Source organism: Sorex fumeus, unplaced genomic scaffold (genome assembly GCF_029834395.1).
Source record: "Sorex fumeus unplaced genomic scaffold, SorFum_2.1 ptg000006l, whole genome shotgun sequence".
Lineage (NCBI taxonomy): Eukaryota > Metazoa > Chordata > Mammalia > Eulipotyphla > Soricidae > Sorex > Sorex fumeus.
In genome coordinates, this window is record NW_026606063.1 from 38573274 (window position 1) to 38595344 (window position 22071).

The window sequence follows — 22071 nt, forward strand, 5'->3', positions numbered from 1 at the left end:
CTCTTAGACACTCCCAGACACCCTCACATGCACTCACCCTCTCACACACCCCAGACAGCAGATGGGGCGCCCGGGTAATTGGTTAAACCTGTTCCCGATGTCTGGCTCGGCATTGGCAGCGCCCGTCTGACAGGAAAGCTGGCTGGGCCCGCACCGCTCAGCCTGCTGGCCTCCTCCTCCCCCCCTGCTCCGGCTACCCTGGAGTAGGGGTTCCAGCAGAGGCCTGCGGGCCCCAGAGCTGGCTGCCTCCTGGGCCGGAGCCCAGCTCACTTGGCGAGGGCCTGGCGAGGCCCCCCTGGGAAGCCACCACGGCACCTGTGAGGAGAAGGTGGTGTCAACCAAGCATAGAAACGCTGAGCACCCGAGCCAGGCTGCGGACAGAGGCCAGGACACAAGCACCCTGCCCGCTCCAAGGGTTAGAGGATGCGAGAAGATTGTTCCTGGGGCTGGGGCTCAGGCCAGCAGGGTCAAGAACCACCGAGCCAGGTGCTATGTGGGGTTCTCAGAGATGCTCAGTGATGCTCCAGCCCCTCTGACTCTGCAGGTCCTGGGGGGCGGGGATCAGGCTGTGATGGGAAATGAGCCGCCGGGTTGGGTCCCAGCAGTTCCTAGGACCCTCAGGGCCCATCCTGAGACCCTCACCCCAGCCTCTTGGGGGGAGGAGCAGCGGGGGAGGGGAGGGAAGGGAGCATCCTTCTTCGGCTTCTCTTCCCCTTCCCGGCTGCATCTGTGTCTCTTCGAGAGACTCTTTGGTTTGTTCCCTGGAGAGGGCCCAAAAACTCCCAAATTAGCAAACCTGGCAAGCCCGCAGCTCAGAAAATAGTTCATCCTGATTCCATGTTTTTCAGGCTCACAGAAGCCTTTATTAATGAAGTCACAACACCAATATTTACCGTCTGCAGGGAGAGGCACAACACGGGGCTGGATGGGAGGGAAGCGGGGACTCCCGCCCCGCCCTGCGCAGGCCTGGCCTCGGGAGATTGGCAGGTTTCCTTGGGTCCTTTCCAGACCTTTCTCCGGATGACAGGGTGTGCTCTGCTGTGATCTCCCTGCATCCCTTCCCCCACCCTCAGAGCGAAACTTGAGGAAGAGCTCCCCCCACCCACCCACCCCCATCCTCTGCCCCCCCCCACAGTCAGATGCTTCCTCTTCTCCCCTCTTACCCCATACGTTCCCCAAAGCTTGTACCACTGGCCCAGCGGGGTTAACTCGGGGAGAGGGGTGTGCTGCTCAAATGTGAAAGACAGAATTCCTAGCTGGTTGGGGGGCTGGGTCTCTGAGAGGCTAGAGCCCTGGGAGAGACAAGGCCCTCTGGTTTCTAGCACTGACGGGGCCCACGTGAGCAGCGGACAGTCCCAGCCCTCAGGGTCTCTCTGGGTGAGCCCCCTGTGTGGCCACAAGACTGGGTCCTTCTTGATCTCCCTCTGGAGACTTCACCCTCCATTCAGCCCGGTGACATTTCAGGCACCAGAAAGAGCATACGTGAAGGCACAGAGCAGGGGAATGACACCGCTCCCCCAGGACCAGGGAGGTACAGAGGGGAGGCCAAGGCTGGGGAATAAGTGGGGGCATTGTAAGGGGGTGACGCAGCCTTCTGTGGGCTGGAGGAAGAGAATTCGTGCATCGGTGCTGACACAGGGAGGCACCACCTCGACACTCACTCAGATCCCATGCTACCTGGAACCAAAATGGGTTCCAAAGGGAGAAGGGGGTTTGGCTGCTTTCTTGGTGGGAAGATGAGTCAGCCTAGGAAGAGGCTGAGGGGCGTGGAGGGCACCGGGAGGGCAGCTCAGCAGAGGTCAGCTGGAGAGGAGGCCCAAGGGAGCCAAGTCCAGCCCCAGAACATGGAAGTGAAGGCCCAGGCAGAGGGCACATGAAGAGTAGGAGGCTCAAAGCTCAGCCCCGGGTACACAAGGCTGCAAGGCATGGGGAGCGGGCAGAGCTCAGAGACGCAGGAGGGGTCTGTGTTCTGGGTACCAGAATAAAGATAGGGAGTCAAGGAGGAGAAGGCAAGGAGATGCTGTGCTGAGGAACCCAGAGGGAACAGGTTGAATTGGACCATAGGGGGTTATGGTCACTAGTTGGATTGTGGTCACTGTGGTGGGTTTGTGGTCAATGACTGGGTCAGGGCCAGTAGTTGGTTCATAGACACTGTGGTTGATTTGTGGTCAGTGATTCGTTCGTGGTCACTGTGGTTGCTTCGTGGTCACTGTGGTTGGTGACTGTCCTCAGCCTCAGCAGGTGAGCGTTGGGAGCACATGAGTGGGGAAATTGAGGGATACAGAAAGGGTGTGGGGAGGGAAAGTTAAGTGTTAGGAATGTAGCTTTCACTTTTTTAGGATGAAGGAAAATTTTCTGTGTGGTTAGAAGGAAGAATCCAGGGACAGCCAGAAGGGCAGCAAGAGCCAATGAGCTGGTCAGGCTGGGCCTGGGGCTCCCTCTAGACTGGAAGCTTCTGAGTCTGTGGGAAGCAGTCACAGGCCCAGCCTCAAGCTCATTTCTGAAGCTCGAAGACAAGGACCTGTGTGAGGGTGCCAGGGCTGGGCCCGGAACACCAGCCTCTGTGAAACGGGGCGCCCCATCCCCAGTCCCTCTCTTCCCTCTTCGGCTTCTCTTCCACTGGGGGGTCCTGAAGCCTGGAGAAGCCCGCAAGCACGTACATATGTTCATACACACACATACACACACACACACACACACACACACACACACACACACACACCTCAATAAGTGTGGAAAAGCCTGAGCAGAACCCAAACAAAGAACAGGAGCTAATAGAGAGAGTCTCCAGGGACCCCCCACAGCTCCCCACCAGGCTCTTAGGCTGGGTCCCCAGTTCTGGGGCTGCAGCTGGATGCCAGGCCATTACGAGAGAGACTTTTATTATTCCCATAGGGAAGGGAGACACAGGGGATCACTAGGAACTACAGTGGGCGCCTGGAAAATAAATTAAAACAGAAACGCATCGAAACCAAAAAAAGGGGCTCAGGAAAGAGCGGCTGCAGTGGCCGGCGGCCTGCCAGGCAGGCACCTCTCTCAGGAGGTCGTGCGGTCCCAGGGCTCAGCCAGCCCGTGTCTTGTCCCTCTGTCGGTGACGGCCCCTGGCTCCATGCCCATGGGGGCCGTGACTCGAGGTCTCCCCTCAGCCCGGCCGGGGAGTGGCCAGAGTCTAGCCAGGCCCACCCGAGGGCCTGGCCAGCAGCGCACAGCTCTCTGCCCTCACGGGGTCGCGGCTGCCCACCCTAGTCATTGGAGGTGACATCGATGTCCTCGCCGTTGGCCTGCTTGGTGGCGATGCGCCACCGGTTGATGTGGTGGGAACCCTTCTTCTTCTGCTCAGACTCGGGGCCCTCCTCCTCCAGCTTCTGCCGCTTGTACTTGGTCCTCCGGTTCTGGAACCACACCTTCACCTGGTCCGGGGAGGGAGGGCACAGGTGAGAAACATCGGGAGGCCCTAGCCCCGCCCAGGAGCAGTGGGGGAGCCCCCAGATATGGTCTCTGGTGGCTTCTTGAAAAGAGGCAAAAAAAAAAAAAGGCTCCTCCTAGGTTGATGTGAAGTATGAATGGGAGGAGGAGGAAGAGCCACAGCTTGGGCCGGATGGATTTCGGAGGCCAAGACAGAGGGGCCAGGGGCCGTGGCGCCCTGGGCTGGAGGTGGCGTCCACACAGGGCGCAGAGCACTGCCCGACTCTCTGCTCCTGCCTCTGCCTCAGAGCCCCCCAGCTGGGCAGTTTCCCCAGGGGATGCCTTCTCAGGCTCTCGAGGACCATTCTCTTCCTCGTCACATCCAAGATGGGGAGGTCTTGAGTTTCAGCTCCTCAGGACAGTCTGAAATCCACCCCCTGGGGCGTGGGCCTGTGCCTCCTACTTCCCTGGCACTGGGGTGTCTGTGCTCTGGACTTCCTGCCCCTCAGCACCAGGCTCTGCAGCTCTTTCGGATGTGGCCAGGCCACAGGAGCAATGGCAGGAAAAAGCATAGGCAGCAGCAGTGAACTTTTCTTTTTTTTTTTTTCTTTTTGGGTCACACCCGACGATGCACAGGGGTTACTCCTGGTTCTGCACTCAGGAATTACTCCTGGTGGTGCTCAGGGGACCATATGGGATGCTGGGAATCGAACCCAGGTTGGCCGCGTGCAAGGCAAATGCCTTACCCGCTGCGTTATTGCTCCAGCCCCTGAATACTGAAACTCCCCACTCCTGGGTCAGAAAAGGAGAGAATGGTAGGGGAGGATTGAAAGAAACCCACTAGCCATCCCTTGTGAGGAGGGGGTGACCAGAATTGGGGGAAGCCTCCCGCCCACCTTGACTCATCTCTCCCTTCTCCCTGCTCCCCAGCCCTGGGAAGCCTCTGGGAGGACTCCCAGAGACTCAGCAACTCCCACTCCTCCTGAAGCCCCCCACGCCCAGGTCCCACCAGACCAGCCTCAGGGCGTGGGTGGGCCCGGTACTGAGCCAGCACCAAGTGCCTCCTGCACTCAGGTCGCCAAGCTTCTCTCCTTCATCCACAGCAGAGATGCTTCCTGGGGGTGCTGGCAGTGCCCCAGGGAACCTCCTGGGCTTTAGCGCCAGAAACCTGCTGGGGAGGGCGGTGCTCAGAAGCCAGAAGCCAGGGGCCTGGCCTCCGTGGCTGGCTGAGAGGGTGGCCTTCCCCTGAAGCCCCCTGCCTGCAGGACCCGTCTCAGCTGGAGTGACACCTGGATTCATGCCCCTTTCCTTGGGCTTGGGCTGCGAGGTGCCCCAGGTGCCTCTCAGCACAACAGTTTGGCAGCCAGCCTGGCTCCAGCCCCCAACCCCGGAGCCCGCTGTATGTGCACCAGCCGGTAGGCGGGTGAGCTCACCCGGCCTCCTGCGCAAGGCATGTGCGTGACTCAGGGCTGGATACGGGCTGGGGCAGCCTTCCTGAGCACCCAGGGGCGGGCTGTGGGCGTGATGGGCAGCCTGGTGATGGGGCAACGGGGCTGGCGCTCGGGAGGGTTCCTCTCTGCATCTTCCACCCCCTGCTCCCAAATCTTCTTCCAAGGTAAGCAACAGTCACTCGCCTCCAGTCCTGGGTGTGCTGCCTGTTCTTCTTGACTAGTCCCCAGCCTGAAGGAAGGACACTGCCGAGTTGGAACGCCAGGCACGGGCTAGGTCCTGGCTAGGTCCTCAGGCCAGGGGCAGGTGCCTGGAAGCTCCCCATGAAACGTGGATCTAGGGACGCTCTCCCTGAAAACCAGCAGGGTCAAGGGAAGCGCTCTGGAAACAGGGCCGTCCACCCTCTCCCTCGGCAGCCTGGCTATCTTCCGGAGAACAGCCTTGGGCTGAGCGTCCAGATGCTGTTTACAAAGACTAATAACATGGGGATGCTGGTGACTTAGTAATATCAGTGGGAAAAAGGCAAGATGCACAGTTTGGGCACAGTGTGATCACAACCATGGAAAAACAGAATCTACACATGGAGGGGAAAGACTAGAAGGAAATGTACTCAAAGAAGGGGCGGCTTATCTTTCTGCTTTCACATCTTGGGATTGTCCTTAATGCCTGACCAGTAATGGTGACTAAGAACTATTCTCTTCTCATAAAGAATAGGGAACCTCATGGCCCCTCTAACCCAGCCAGCAACTCTAGTGTACCCCTTTTCCTCACCCCAGAAATGCAACTTGGGTAGGAACTGCCAGAAACACCTGGAGTTCATGATGCAATTGGTGTTGCATTCGGTTTGGGTGTTTGCACATTCACAAACCTTTCACTATTGCCTAGTGTCCCCCATATTTTATGAGGCAAGCCCCAGAAGGGGTCATAACCCACAGCTGAAGAAGAGGACAGAAGGTCTAGGAAGGAACCAGACCATGTGGCATGGATGCTGACTCAGAAGGAGCCTGTGCCTCTTCTGCGCCCTACCCAGCACCCACACATAGCTCCTCTCTATCCCCCCTAATTCATCCCCGGGATTATTGAGTAGAGGAACTCTTCACCCATCTCTGCTTCCTCTGGGTTTGAGGGGAGTTTCTTTGCAGTTTCCCAAGTCCCCACCTTCCTAAACATCCTTTGGTTTTTTCAGATAACCCTGATCCTTTCAAGATCTTCCACCTGGGAGCTGGAGTGATAGTACAGAGGGAAGGGCATTTGCCTTGCACGCAGCAACCCGGGTTCAATCCCTGGCATCCCATATGGTCCCCTAAGCACCACCAGCAGAGATTCTGGAATTCAGAGCCAGGAGTCGGCCCTGCATATTGCCAGGTGTGGCCCCAAAACAAAACAAAATACAAAACAGAAAACAAGATCCTCCACTTTGGCTTGGAATATGCTTACTTAGCCTTCAGAACACTGCCTGGATGTTTCAGCTTCCTTCGAATATTTTTTTTGTTCTGTCTCAGGAACCATGACCTTCCTCACTTCAGCCTAGTGCATTAATTTCTTTGTTAGAACCTCAGTCTTCTGTCCAGATTATGGGAACCCTAAGAAGCTAACCGGTGTGTTATTTGGCTTTTGAGACCCAGTGGGCAGAGTTCAGGTAGCCAGGATCCACCAGTCGGCCAGAGGAGAGGTGACCTACCCCAAAGCTCTAGGTAAGGGGTGTCCAAGTCAGACCCGGAAAACAGATACTAATTTCAAGGATGGAAGATTGACATATAATTATAAAGGGGTTCTGGAAAGTGCACACTGCTAGAGAAATGGAATTCTTTCCTTGACTCAGTTCAGCAAACATTTATACAGAGAGTCGGTTATTGAGGGCAGGATAGTTTGAACCACACCTAGGGAAGACTCATGACTACTCAGGGTCTACTCCTGGCAGTGCTCAGAAGACCAAATGTAGTGCTAAAGATCAAACTGGGTTGGCTGCATGCTAGGCGAGTGCCTTACCCCCTATATTATCTCCATGGTCCAACAGGGTAACTTCTTAATTCTTCATGTTATGAGGTGAATTAAGCACTTCTTAGGGGAAGCTGAGGGAGGGATAAGCATTGTTGGAGGGGACAAGGGTCAGCAAGATGATGAAGGTGAAACTGCTGAATGAACAGATGTACGAATAGATGTAAGAATGCACCAGTCCATTAGAGCACCCATCAAGATGCTTGTGCTGATGCCGGAGTGACAGACAAAAGCACTAACAAACAAGGCAGCTCCAGGGGCCAAAGTGATAGTATAGAGAATAGGGCATCTGCCTTGCACGCAACTGATCCAGGTTTGATCTCGGGCAACACATGTGGTCCCCCAAGCCTGCTAGGAGTGATCCCTGAGTGCAGAGTCAGGAATAACCCCTGAGCACCACAGGATGTGGCCCCAAAACAAAACAAACAACAAAAACAAGGAAGCTCTAGCTCCAGCCAATGTTTCAGATTTTGCCTTTGCCTGATCTGCTGCTCTGGAGGAGTCATGTTTTTTAATCTTCTTTTCTGCCACTCCTCAGTCAGAGCCCATCCAAAATTCAAGGAGCTATGGCTTCAGGCGCCCGCATGTTCAGGAGAATCCTTGTCCTTTCCTCAAAAGTTCAAATATCCTTATATTCTTGTATTGTCAGCTGTGATACACGAAGTAGTGACTCATGTCCCACTGCTATCTCTTCCACTTTAAATCTCCCCATGTCATCCTCAGACACACAGAAATTTCTAGTGATAGAATGTGCTTGGAGACATCAATCCAGCTACCCTTTGGCAGTTCTCCTTCCATTCCTTCTGGTCCTCTCCTTGGAGATCCATTTTATCTCATTTGATCACATGAGTGGCTCCTTCCACTCAAGCCCAATGCCATGCCAAGTTCAATGCTCATCCCACCAAAGTGAGGTCACTTCTACCCCCCCCATTAATTGTGATACTAACTTTCCCAATCCTTCTGGTTGCTTCCTCTCAGACCAGGCTGAGAGTTGAGACCAGCCTCAAACCATCCTCAGTTTCAGGGAAACATCACTGGATCCTCCTGCCTCCTCCGGACCCTGTCCTCGGCATATCGCTCCTGATTTCTCTTCCCTTCCTTCCTGCTCACCCTGGACTCATAGAATGTCAGGGATGCAGCTCCAGAAGAACAACCAAGACTTCAAGAAGAGATGAGTCTAACTCCGAACACACCAAACTAAGAAAAAAGTTCTCTGGTCTCTTCTTGAGATGCTACTCACTTGGATATCTCCTACTCATTCACCTCCCAAATGTGCCCTAAGGCAGAGCAGACAAGAGCTTCTAGAAGTTTCCTTAACCAAAGGCAGGTAACCACACACTCCTGTGTCTAAAATTGCCCCTTCACTTTGGGGTCCCATGTTAGCAGCCAGACTTGATGGTTCCTACTTTATCTTATTTTGACCACCTCAAACCAACTCTAGGCTGGTTCCTTCACACCAACCTGGGATCCTAAACATCCCTACACAAAGATCTGGTGTGACTTCAGCCACTGCTCTGACCTTAAGGGTCTCTAATCACTGCTTTTACACATGTCCCTTAAGGGCACATTTTGCCTTTTACCCACCATTAAATGAGGCACTTCCAAGGCCAACGGCACTATTTCTGTGTCCTTTGTGTTCACAGCTCAGCTAAAATCACAGCCAGAGGAGACCAAGAACCACCACTGAACTGTTCAGGGCAGGAGAGGCAGCAAGAAACACTGACCAATCAGTCAGCTCAGAGAAACCAAATGCTTCCTCTGATTCCCCAAAACCGAATATGCCCCCCTTCCCCACCACCACACATGCACAGAAGCATGCAGGTCAGACTCACTCCATGTCACCCGGATGCCTGTGGCATCTATGTGGGCACGTGATAGCACCATCACAATCAATGGCCTGCCTCGATGGCACACACATATTCCACACACCCACCATACACATTCATAGTTCTGATCTTACCCAGGCCTGGTTCTGCCCCTGCCAGTCAACAGGTTTGAAGACCAGATGGGCATCTTCCAGGCTGACCTCTAGGGTTTTAGTATGGCAGTAAAAGGCAAGTAACTAGAGGCAGAGGGAAAACAAGCCCTTTCCCAGGGCTGCTCCCTCTACCTCTTGGACCAACCACTGTCACCCCCAATATGTTGCCCCCACCCCAACAAAGCCACTTGGGCTGCCCCACTTCCCAGCATGCCATGCTTGAGCACTGGGCCGGCATAGATTCCCAAATTCTGGATGAAGATCCTCTCGCTGATCTGCTTAACTTTCCCATGGTCTGGTGGATAAAACCCATCCTCTAGATAAACTGTGAAAGGGCAAGAGCAAGTATGAAGACAAAGAGGGAGCTGAGAGCAAGGGGAATGACTGATAAAGTTAACCTATGCATATGTATGCAAGCAAGAGAAATTTTTCCATTCTTTCAATACTTGTTTATATATGCATATATATATGTGTGTATATATATATATGTATTTACAGCTGGCCACTGAGTCAGGTCCCTAGGGTACAGAAAGAAATAAAAAGGCCTCCCAGGTCTGAATTGGACTGTTGTTAATCAAAATCACGGTTTTTAAAACTATTCCTGGGTCCTATCCTGGAACTCCTAAGAGAGTTCTGAGTGGGGTCCAGGAATCTCTGCTGTAAAATTTCTTTGCATGCAACTGGTTTGCAGATTGGCATTTGGAAATGGCAGGCAATTAACAGCAAAGGCCCGTGCATATTATGTTGTGTGGGAGATATGCTGTGAGTTCTGAGCACTTACAGGGGATTATGTAGCAACAAAGAGACGTAGAATATATGTAAGCCAGAAACTCTGGGCTGGAGAGATACCCAGAGTCCACTTCATCTAATCTTACAGGCACATGTTAGAGGCCCCCAAATAAGTCAAAGTCAGAGCTTGTGAGATTATAGATAACCGCCAGCAGATATAGAAATTTACCAATAGCTGCTAATTGAATCTACAGAGATGAAAATTAATAATGAGTGGCAGATACACAGAAAATAAAACAGAATAGATGGTAAAGAGATAGAGGTGGGTGAATAAGAGACACTGGTAGGGAAAAAAGAGGTGTAATTCATAGGAAATTTAAATTCACTAGCTTTGGGGAAGTAGTTTAATGAATGAGCACAAAGTATCTGGCTACATAAAAAAGGGCAACCTATCTGTCCAATGACAGTTGAGTAGATAATGAAGGCATAGTACATACACACAATGGAGTACTATACAGCCACAAGGAAGGATAAAATTATTCAATTCACTGAAACTTGGATGGAACTGGAGGATATCATGTTAAGCAAAGTAAGTCAGAAAAAGAAAGACACATACCAGATGATCTTATAAACCACTAATCTGTGGTTTATAAAATAACAGGAGAAGGGAATCAAAGTATCAAAGGGGGACACCTAAGGAAACCTAGTCTCTAGATTATAGAATTGAGAAAGACAGGAAAGAAAAGTAACACGGGTAGGGGTGGGGATGGGGAGCAGACCTGTAAGCAAATGCAGACAGAAGATAATGAGCAAGAGCAGATACCCTGGTGGTGTAGAAGTATAGTATTTATCTATATATATGAACCACAGAACCAACAAAGCTGAAAGCCTGAGATCCAAACTACAACCAAACTTAAAAATGGGCATGTAAGGGAGACAGGCTGTGGGGTGGGAGGGAAACTGGTAGAGAGAAGTTGACACTAGTGGTGGCATTGCTCATGGAACATTGAATGTCTGAAACTCGCCTGTGAAGAACTTTGTAAATCGCTGTGCCTTAATAAAAATAAATAAAAGCTAAAGCTCTATCTACTTTGATGACAGGCTTAGATTAGAGCGCTCCAGAGACAAATACAGATGCTGACAGTAGAAGCAGAGGGCAGAGGGCTAGACAGTTGGAAGTGAGTGACAAACAGCTGGTAGATGGAAATGCCAGGTCATGCTAAATACTGTTAAATGATAGATAATTGCATTGTTTGGGTTCAAATAACAAGTTATGAGTGACGGATAATTCTGATGGAGAAGACAACATGGCAGAAAGAATACTGGGCTAAGAGTCGAGAAGTCCAGGTTTGGGTGTTTTTAAAATAACACCAACCTCACATATTTCTTTAAACCAAGGGAAGGTTTGAGAAGAAAAGTTAATATTATTTGAGTTAATGGTAGGTGCCTTTAATCTTTAAACAACCTATTTTTTGGATTAAAACACTAGAGCTCAAAGAGGTTAAGTTACTTACTAAAGGTTGCCCAGTTAGTAGGAGGCAGAGATAAAAATCCGCCTGTCTAAGAAGCTCTGTGCTTTGTCTGTCTGTCTGTCTGTCTGTCTGTCTGTCTATCTCTCTCTACACCTAGTCTGTACCTGGACAGATAAGCTGTTATAAGGCGGGTTCTCAAGATCAACCCTGCTATAGCTTTTGTTCATATTTTTTGTTTGTATGTTTTATATTCTAAAACCAATTCACAAGATTAACTATGAGTTTTGATAGCAAAGTTGGATATATTCTAATTAAGTTTTTTCTCTTAAATGTAGGTTTGAAATAATAAAAATGAAAGACGTGGTCATTACATTTATTAACTAGCATTGTTAGGGGCTAATACTGACAAGCAACCAGGCTCAATGTTAACGAAAAGTCTATTTACAATGCTCTCACTGAACTAAAATATGGAAAGTTCTAGAAAGCAATGAGATTTTTTTTTCAACAAGTGTTAATCTGTGGGTGGTGGGGTTGTAAAACAATTTAGTTTACTTACACTTCTGCAATGGAAATTCAATTACAATGGAAATAGCAATTATTTTTAAATAAAATTAACTATAACCATTAGCCATTCTTAAACCTTGTTTAAGAGACAGTTTCAAAACACTTTTCTGGGAGGCAAAGAGAGCATTATTAATTGGAATATATTTGTGTTTAAAGTCAACTCCATTGATTTACGTCCACAGTTAGCTTGCAAAGCTGGAAGAACCAGGTTCTGCCTCCAGAGGAAAGGAGCTGCGTGCGCGGGTCGTCAGCCATACAGGATGGTAAAAGATTGGAGGATGGGTGAGGATCCATAGGGAGTGGGGAAGAGTTGGGTGTGGGTCTCCCCAGGAAGCTCCTTTTCCATCCTCACTGCTACCTAGGAGACCCCAGACCACCACCCCCAGCTTGGAGCCCCCTCTCTCTTGGAGACTAGTGTGGAGGGGTTGGGGGTGGTGTCAAGGCAGCGGGAAAAGGGAGCAGAAGACGAATTCCAGCAGGACCGAGTCCACCTCTTCCATTTGCCAGTCTGTGGGGCTGAGTGATAACTAGGGAGTCAAGTCTTCCCAGGCCCAGGCTGGCCCTGCAATCAGTTCCAGGAGCAGGAGACCCAGCGCGCAGCTCATCAGACCCTGCGGCAGGGTTTATTTATGGTAAAGTCTTTACTTACAATAGACCAGATCTGCCTCCAAAACTCTCATCTAGTTATTTAAACACACATACACACACACACACACACACACACACACACACACACACACACACACCTCAATCATCAGTTGCAAAGATACTAAGGCGTTCATTGTCATTATACCCAGTTCAAAGTCTTTCAACAAACTGGAGTTCATTTCCTCCCCAACGCAGCAGCAGCACTTGGAGAGACCAAAACCAGCCTTGACTACCCAGACTCGACTTTCTCCCACTCCCAGGCCCATCGCACGACGCGCACCGCCTGCACCAGCCGCTCCGGCGTTGCCCGACCAACCGCCCAGCCCGCGCGCAGACCCTCCATCCCGGCGCGGCAGGCGCGTCCGGAGCAGCCTCTCTGCCTCGGAGGTTTATGACCCGTGCGCTCTCTCCCCACACCACGCCCGCGCTGGCGCAGCCAGTTTTGCCCGAGAACCAGCAGCCCAGCTGGGACCAGTGCGGGAAAGGCCTGGGTTTCACCGAAATCCACCAACACCGTGCACACCCTAGAACCCCGGCTGGGGGAGGGCTGAGTCAGGCGGAGTCCGGGCACACCCGCGCCGCAGCGGTCAGGGTTCGGCGGACAGCAGTCTGAGGGTTCCTGGCTCTGCGGCCTCGCGATGCCTCCTCATTCCGTGGCACCAACTCTGGTTCGGGAGCAAGCTGACTGAATCAGCACCGATCTCCTCCTCCCCTGGGTCCTTAGAGCCCCGTTAAAGTCTCGCAACCTTTGCCAGCGGAACGCAGGCGAGGGTCATGCGGGAGCGCCTCGGGGGTGGGTGACTTGGGGACGGCGGCGACGGGGCTGGAGTTGGCCACGGCAGGGGACTTAGGTCCGTCCTGACCGTTCAGGCAGTTGAGCCTCCACCTCCACCTGGGCCGGGGCCCAGCTGGCTGGTGGGGATGGAGGGTCGTGGGGGACAGGCAGGACGGGAGGCAGAGGGGAGCGATGGTTACCTGCGTCTCCGAGAGGCTGAGGCTGCCGGCCAGCTGCTTCCGCTCGGCGCCCACTACGTAGTGGTTCTTCTCGAAGGCGCGCTCCAGCCGCAGCAGCTGCGAGGGCGAGAAGGCCGTGCGGATCCGCTTGGGCTTGCGCGCGAAGGGGCCGTGCAGGAGAAGCCCGTCCTGGGGCACGTCGCTGGCTGCGGCCGCGCCACCGAAGGCAACACACGCAGGTACAAACAGAGAGAAGGGGCGCCGTTAGCCGCCGCCGGTCAAGCGTGGCCCTGGCGCCCCACTCTCCTATCCTGGAGAGCCTTCTCACCAACACAAACACACTTTCTCTTTTGCCACCCCTTCCCTCCGTCCACTTGGCTCCCAAACACCTCTGCACCTCAGTCAGCTCTTCGTGGGAACCACCACCACCGCTGGGCAGCATCCCACACCGTTGGGTGGGAAGACGAGTGCAGACCAGCTCAGCCACAGTGTCTGGAGCCACCACAGTGCAAGAGGCCACAGTGCAAGAAGTCACTTGGGTCTCTTTGTTCACCCTTTCCAAGCAGTCTGCTCCCTTTCCGGTCTTTGTCCACTCCCCACCCCCATCCCACCCCATGATCTGCTTTTAATTAACTGGTTGGGGCTTATCGCCCACGGAGTGGGCTAGAGTGAAGCCTGGGCGGGGTGAGAGGCCGTGATAAGAGGACTAGCAGGGCTGTTTGCAACCCGGCTGCCCAGCACAGATCTGGGACTAGACGGAACCCAAGCAGCTCTCTTTCCACCCCTGCTTCAGTGAAACTTGCTGCTAAATGCTCAGGCTACTACTAGCGCCATGGACATTCCTGCCCCAAGACCCAGGCTCAAACTTGCAATAGTACAAATAGGCTCAAGTCTGGGCAGTACCTAGGGGGTTTTGAGGTCAGATGTTCCCGCGCTTCCCACCAGCCTTCAGGTAACAACCTTTACAGCTGGGAGACTCTTACTGCTCTCTGGTGGGGAAAAGGCCCTGCATCATCCCTGAATAGTCCCGTGCTGTATAATATCTACATGTATAAATATCTACTGTATAAATATCTACATGTCCTCCTTCACTCTAATATATATAGATATAGATATATTGGTTTCTGCATGGGCGTGAGTAAATATATGTTCCATTCTCCCTACTCTCACTGTCTCCCATCTCCAAACAAGAGATTCAAAGAGTTCCCTGAACACACTATCCCTTAGCAAACGCTGGTCATCGTGGGGAGCCAGTCCTACATACAGGAGGAGGGACACGGGTAGGAAATCAGGAACCCACAAAGGCCAAAGACTCAGACCCCCAGCCTGAGTGAGGGGGGAGGGGCAGGCAGGGGCCATCACACAGTCTCTGACTTGGCTGCCCACGCAAACAAAATCAAAACAGACCCCAACAGCACCTATGGAGTCTCTGGTGCTTACAGCGATCCCCCTGACTGACCAACAACACAGAGCCCTTGATGGAATGTTTTGACAGTTAGCTCTGGAGACTGACTGATCCAATTAATTTCTTCAGTAACAGGCACCGGTGTGACTCCATCTGACCTGCTGTTTTGTTCTTAAGACAACTGTTTGGATAACTCCATTGAGAACTTCTGTCCTTGGAACTATCTCTGTAAGGGAAACAAGCACACGCCACGGAGAGATGCGATTGCTAAAACTCTCAGGTAACTGTTCATGTCCCTCTGCTGGTAGAAACTGCCTTACATTAGTTTTTTCAAGTCTCTGGGCTTTGGACACCTATATATGGCAGCTTTACTGCTGTTTTTTTTTTTTTTCTGAGAAACTGGAAAGTCTAAGAAAGGAAAGATCAGTGTCTTAGACTGGGGGTGGGGGAGACAAAGCCCCTGACAGAAACAAGTCTCTGACTTTCAGTCACCTCATTAATTTACAGTGGATGGCTCTGTGATGCTATAAAAAGGGAGTTGGAGGGGGGAATGGGAGATTGAATCACAGGGAGATGGACAAGGCACAGCCTGGCCATGGGTACCCAGGCCTGAGTGAAAAGAAGTTTACTTGTAGTGGTGGAAGAAAGATAGATGGTCAGGGGAAGCGGTCTGGCAGAGAGGGGAGGAAAAAAAGGGGAGGCTCATCCAGACAGGAAAAGAAGGACAATCAAAGTGAGGGGCCCATTATGATAGACTCAAGAAAGGTGGGAGAGGCGGATAAGAAGCAAATTCTTTCATATTGTTGACATCAAACCAAATCATTTCCAAAAACAACATCATCTGAGTCCCGGTGAAATCCTAGCAGTAGTTTAGTGGTCTCCTGGGGTTGAGGGCACTAAAGAAGTGGGGAGAGAGCCTGGCTCATGCGTGTCCCCAGGGTTTGGTCTCAGTAACTCTGACCCAGGTTCCTCAGAAGTGAGATACCCACAGGAGAGATGTGAGGGACCCAAAATACAGGGGTGTCAGGGCAACAAAGGGCTAGAGTATCTATCTACATAAGATATACAAGGTGATGGCCATGTTCTGATTCTGGAGCATAACAGCCGCTTTGTGGGGAAGAGGTTAGTTCTCTGTTCTTATCTTCATGAGCCCAAAGAGTCGGGGGAAGAGGAAGAAGAAGGGAAGAAGGGAAGAGAAGCACCAAACTTCTCTACTCCTTGACATGCTCCTTTGACTCAATCCTGCTTATTTTAGATCCAAACTTAGAGTTTCAAACTTAGTTGGCCTACTGGTCCCTTTCCAGAAAGAAAAAAAATCATGCCCCTCCCCCCACACACACATACCTTCTTTAAGTCAACTAACAGAATCTGTCCTTCCTATTGTACCCATAGTGACTCTGGACGCCCAGGACTGCTCCAGCACAACCCTCCCCTTCCCCCCGCACCCAACGACAATATTGCCCATCCGTGAAAAGGCTGTTTTAGAGGCAAGAGTAGGTGCATAGAATGGGGGTGATCTCATGATGAGGATACCCCTATGTCCTGTTGCAGACTGCACATGTCCTGTGACTTTATCCATATTCGAGAGCCGAAATACAAGGTCTTTCAGACCCAGCCACGGAATATCAAAAGGACAGGGAGATTATTTAAGATGCTGAGAGAAGTGATGGAAGGTTGTTTGATTTCTCAAGATGCAGAGCTTTTTCTCAATAAGAGGATGTCCGAGCACAAAACCAATCACCCAGAGAGAATTGGATCGAGAGCTACATTGTTGCCCTGTTGGTGAGGACATGGTGGATGCCTTTGGAATCCACTTCTGTGTGTGTGGGGGGGAGGGGGGGCTGCGGGGAAGATACCTCAACCAAGGCTTGCTTTTCTTTTAGCTGGACCCCCAAGGGCTGCACAGATGGGGGTCAGGTATTGAGGGTAGCCTGCTTGGAAGAGGTTGACCCCATCCACGAGGTGAGAGTGGCCAGAGGGTTTCACAATGACAGGTGGGCAAATGTAGAGGGGCTCTGTGACTGTCTCTGGAGTAAAGGATTGAGTCCTGCCCTTCAGCCCGTTTCCATCCTCTTCCTGACGTTCCTTAAGGCACTGGAGCACTTTGACTGGGAACTAGCGATAGAGACAGGCAGGAACAGAGGCGGCTGAAGGTGGGAGCTAGGGCGTTCGGGTCCTCTCAGGTGAAGGCGCAGCCAGCTGACCGGCCTGAGACTCCGGCCGGCCGGATGGCGGGCCAGAGGGGCCTGGGGCTAACCCGGACAGCCTGGCCGCAGACATCACCTCCTCCCCTCCTCCTGCCGGAACAAAGGCGCCTTTGAAGCACCGGCCCATTACCGTGGCGATAGGGGAGGGCTGAGTCTCCCACGGTCCCCTCCCGAAGCGGCTTCGCGGCCTGAAAAAGTTCCCGACGTCCGAGAAACAGCGCCCAAGGGCGGCCACCTGCTCCGCGTCCCCGCGGGTTCCTCCCCATTTAAACCTCGAAAGCCAGCCTGGGCTCCGGGCTTCGGGGAGTGCAGCCGCCTGGCCCCGACCCTCCCGCGCAGACTTTGGCGCTTGCAACAGCTTCCCCGTGTCCCGGGGGCCGCGGCGCCGCTGGAGATCGCCACGCGCGGAGCGCAGCCGCGTTCCTTTTCGTTCGTGTGGGGTTTCGTTGCGTGCATTACAGCGGGGCTCAAGTGAGCATCGCGGAGACCCGGTTCTCTAGAAAACGCGGCGCCGGAGGGTCTGGGGCGGCTCAGCGGGCAGCCCCCAGGCCTAAGGCTGGCGCAGCAGAACGCACGGCCCGCGCGGCGATCGCGGGTCTCCAAGTCGAAACGTCTCCGAGGGGGCCAGAAGTCGCCCTCCGATGCCCCTAAGGATTGCCGAGTCCGAAAACACACCCTCTGGGGCTCCATCTCCGCGTGCAGGCGCGGTTCTGGGTAGAGAGATCCAACCGTATCTGCCACTCCACTACGCGCCCGCAGCGACTGCAGCTCGGGGATCCGCGGCGATCTACGGGGAGTTTTCGCGGAAGACGTCTGGAGCTCGCCGGCGTGAGGGTGCTCGGAGCCCCTGCTGCAGCTCTCCAAGGCCGAGATGGTCCTCGGGCATCCCGGGCGCGCGAGGTGGAGGCAGGCGGTGGGAAAGGCGGCGAGGAGTGCGAGCGGAGCGGGACCCAAGCGAGGGCGCGGCTGGGGAGGTGCCGCCGCGGGTAGCTAAGGGCTAGGGACCCGCCCGGGCGTCTCCACCAAGCGTCCTCGCTGTCCGCCTCGCTGCCCGCCGCCCGGGGCCGAGGTTCGCGAACCGCTGAGGCTCCCAGATCTTGGGCGCCAGATTTTGAGACCCAGGCTCCAGACGCTGTCCTTAGAAGACTGAGGTGGTTGGCTCAATTTTGAGTAAAAACTTCATTTTCTCAGCGAACGTTGGTTTTAATTAACAAGGTTTCTTTCCCAAAGAAACTGACATCATAGGCATATACCCCCGCCTCCCCAATTTGGACAAATCTTTGAAATCCCTTAGGGGGAATGCAACCCTGCCCACAGCAATCTTTTTCAAGTCATTACATGATCTAACTTGATCAGTATATACTGGCCAGGAGACTAAGAAAACTGATAAATGGCCCTAGAAAGTGGCTTTTTCTGTTACATTTAGGCAGTTACAGCCAAAGGTTCGAAAGTGTATTTCCCCCCTATTATTCAGATATCTGCCATAAATTCAGTTAATTTAGATTATGTAGACCTGACTTACCATTAGATTAGCTCTAGTAGTCAAAGATTGGCCTTTTCATTGGTTTTACTAAAACTGTGCATCTGGCCCAGAATCATGGAACCTTACAAGACTGAATCCAGCCTACACTGGCAAAATTAAAACGGAGTCTAACAGTTACTCCACAAAATAGGGCCACTGGAAACAGAAGGAAGAATGGAGGAAGGGAAGGAAAGGCAGAAGGGAGGAAGGAAGAAAGGAGGGTAAAAAAGAGGAAGGAAGAAAAAGGGAAGGAAGGAAAAGGAGAGAAAAGAAGAAGGAAAGGAAGAAAAAAAGGAAGGGTAAAATTCAAGGGGTGGGGGAAACAAACTATTCAAGGGGGGAAAAACAAAATACAACTCTCCTTTGGGAAAGTCAAATAATTGAAACGTGGGGTGCCTGTGTGCCTATGTGTAAGCATGTGTGCGTGGTGTGTGTGTGTGTGTGTGTGTGTGTGTGTGTGTGTAAGAGAGTGGGGATCTTCATTAGCAAATCCATTGCCTGGTACAGATAAGGGGCAAGGAATGCCCACGACCTTAAAAGCCCTCTGTCACCCCCCACCCCCCACCCACCTCAGCCTTCGAGGACTGCAGCCAGTCCCACAGCTGCCAGGTGGGCACCTGGAGCTGGCGATCAACCGAGAAAGCCGGCTTATTAGAACCAACCTATCCACCCTGGGCCCGAGAGGCACGTGTGACTTGGAGTAGTCGGGCCAAGGTTTCCGAGAAACATCTCAACACAGGGGTAGTCGGTACTGAACATTAACTTTCCAGTTTGTCCTCCCCGCTGCCCCTTCTTCCCACAGACCCAGGGCGCGTGGTGGACTTTCCCCTTGCCAGGGACGCGCCAGCGAGGTCGGTTCCCTGGGAGTTTGGGTGGACGAGCGAGCTAGCCAAGTACGTTTCTGGGTCCAGCTCGGGCTGAGGGAGGGCGACCGAGTCTGCACGCTCTGAGCTGTAACTGTCGGGGCAGGGAGAGAGAATTAGGCAGGCCGCGGGAAGGACCGGGAAAATGCTCGAAGGATGCGCTTGGGCTTGACTACCGGATCGCACGGGTAGCCTACGGTCCTGGGAAAGCCTTGCGAGTGAGGCGGGGTGGGGAGCGGTCCTAATCTAGCTCTCCAGGAGGGACCCAGAGCTGCTGGAGCACGGACCGGTCCGGCGCGGCTCTTCCGGGCTTGGGCTGCGGTGTCTGCTGACCCGCAGCCTTGTCGGCACAACTTCTGAACCGCCCTGCGCGCCCCCGGGTTTCTCCCAGCGCCGTCGCCGCGCGGGCGCCGGGCAGATGCCTAGAGGTGGGCAGAGCGTGGGCACTCACCCTGGAAGCGGTGGCCGAAGAAGCGGTTCCGCAGGACCCAGGGGTAGAAGTGGAGAGGGTCTCGGTGCTGGGCGCCGAAGAAGGAGTGCGGGGGCTGCAGCGGGGAGGCGCCCAGCTGGTGCGCTGGGTGCACGGTCAGCGCTGGGTGGTTCATGGCCTCGGGGAACACGAGCTCGGGCCCGCCGTAGAGAGAGCGGCCGGCGCCCGCGGCGGCGGCGGGGAAGCCGCTCACGAACGCCGCTTCGGCCGCGCCAGGGTGAGGGTAATTGAGCGCCGTGGGCCGGAGCGGCTCCTCCGAGGCGGCCGCCGCCAGGGGATGGGAACCCGAGCCCCCGCCGCCAGTGCCCGCGCCGGTGCCGCCGTCCTTAGCCACCAGAGACTCGATGGTAAAGCCGCGCTTGGCTGTGGGCTGGAACATGGTTGCGGCCGCCAGAGCCGAGCGAGGCAGCTGGGCTCTGGGGAGCGCTCCGCGTCCTGGCGCCGCCGCCGTGCGGGGTGTGCACCCAGCCAGGCACATGCACACTGCACCAGCACCCCTCACCTCCCCCGCCCGCCCGCGCTCAGCCGCTGCTGGCTGGCCGGCCGCGGAGCTGCGAGGGGCGAGCGAGCGAGCGAGCGAACGCGCAGTCGGGCCACCGCGCGCGGCTAGGCGTGCCGGCCTCTGCGGCCGAGCGGGCAGCTCCCGGCGCGGGCACTGGCGTGGGCTCCGGGCGATGCTGCTAAGCCGCCTCTACGGCCTGGGGCTCGAGCCCGGCCCCCTTCCTTCCTAGTCCAGTCGGGACCGACCCCCGCCCCGGGTCCTCCCAGCACTGCCCAGCCCGGCCTCGGCCGCCCGGGTGCGAGGCGCGAGTTAGCGGGCACCTGCCCCGCGCTCGCCCATTGGCTGCCTCTCACCTGCCCCAAGGTGGGGGGCGGGGTGGGGCGGGGCGAGGGACGGCGGGTGGGGAAAAGAGCCAAGAGTCGGAGGCAAAAGCCGGACTGGAACCCTTGCGGGGCGACCGAGGTCTCTCCCCCATCACCCACCACCGCCCCGCAACCCTCACCCCTGCGGTCTCTGGTTTCTCGGCGCGCCCCCGCCCTGGGCTGGGTTCGGCTGCCGCCAACAACCAGTCCAGCCCTCAAAAGAGTCGAAGAAGGGGACTGGGGGGCCCGGGGCTTGGGGGGACACACACTCCAGCCCCACTCCGGGGTGTGCAACTCAGCGAACCCTTTTGGATTCGTTCCAGGATGTCGTTTCAGTTCTCATTCAACTTGGATCCTTGTAGGGGAAGGTGACTGTTTGGAATGGAACAAATAGGTTCCCCCGAGTGCCCCAGGTCTTCGGGACTCGCGCACTCGCTCTCCCTGGGTTTCCCGGGCCACGGGTTGGAGTCGTGGCCTTTTGGTCGCGTTTTCTGGGTGTTCCGGGGGACTGGTTCGGAAAGGAGACGCTCTTTTCTCCCCCCCACCCCCACGCCCCCGCGGACCAAGACGGGGGCCACAGTGCAAAAGGAGCTGTCGTGGGAGCGGTCAGCCCGGGGCTGTCAAGCCAGTTTTCAAGGCATGGAAGCAGCCCCTTGGCTCCGCCGTGGCCAGCTCGGCGGATTTAGATGTGGATGATGTCCCCCCGCCCCCGCCCCCAGCCACCTCGACCCAGCTCCGCACCCTGCGCGGGGCGAACTGCCGTCCTCGCCCGCCTTCGCTGGTAGCCGGGTTCAGAGGCAGACGGGCCGGGCAACACGGCTTTAAAGGACTGACGGAGCAATCCGAACTCATCCCCAAGAAAACGGGCTACCGCGGGAGCGCAGTGGCCTCCTGCCCTCTCCCGATCCTCATCTCGCACCCGCGACCTGGGAGCTGCGGGCGACTCTGTCCGACCAGTTTGCATTTCGCTCACTCGCTGCCCGAGGGGACGGTGCGTGGTGCTCCGGAGAGCCAGCGCTCGGGAAACTTTTTCACCCCCCACCCCACCCTTCTGCTTCCAGGCCACGGGGAGAAAGAGCCGCGCCCAGGCCGCAAAGTGGGCCGGGGAGGGTGGGGAGGCAGACCGGCACGCGAGCACTGCCCCCGGAGGGCCACCGAGCGCGCCGTCTCCGGTCCCCGGGCACGGTCGCGGCGACCGCGCCGCAGCGGGGCGCGCAGATCCCGGCGTGGCCTCCGGGTGCCTGGCGGCCCGGGGTCGGGTGCTGCGCCGCGGGACGCTGCAGGAACTCCAGGCCGGGTCTTGGGAGTGGCCCGTGCAGTCGCCCGGAGCTGCAGTTCGCAGGAGCGCTCCGGGCGCCCCGGGCGCCACCAGCGCCACAAAGCAGGTTAAAGTCTATTTTCCACTCCAGTGCTCCGAAAAGCCCCCGCGCCCCGAAGCCGTTCCAGCCCTCTTGGGCGAGGTGGGGAGGGGGCGGCTTGAAGGTCGGAGGTGGGGGGTGGAGGAGACCGCGCCCTTCGCGTCC

General features: G+C 55.0%; 1 protein-coding gene across 1 annotated transcript; it reads right to left on the minus strand.

Moving 5' to 3' along the window:
- Positions 1–2865: 2865 nt before the first annotated feature.
- Positions 2866–20497, minus strand: EMX1 (empty spiracles homeobox 1). The gene is made up of 3 exons (XM_056125292.1): positions 19646–20497; positions 13219–13403; positions 2866–3410 (listed from the first exon to the last, which is right to left on the minus strand). The coding sequence occupies exons 1-3, from the start codon at positions 20160–20162 to the stop codon at positions 3243–3245; spliced, it is 870 nt and encodes a 289-aa protein (XP_055981267.1). The 5' UTR covers positions 20163–20497; the 3' UTR covers positions 2866–3242.
- Between the last annotated feature and the right edge of the window lie 1574 nt (positions 20498–22071).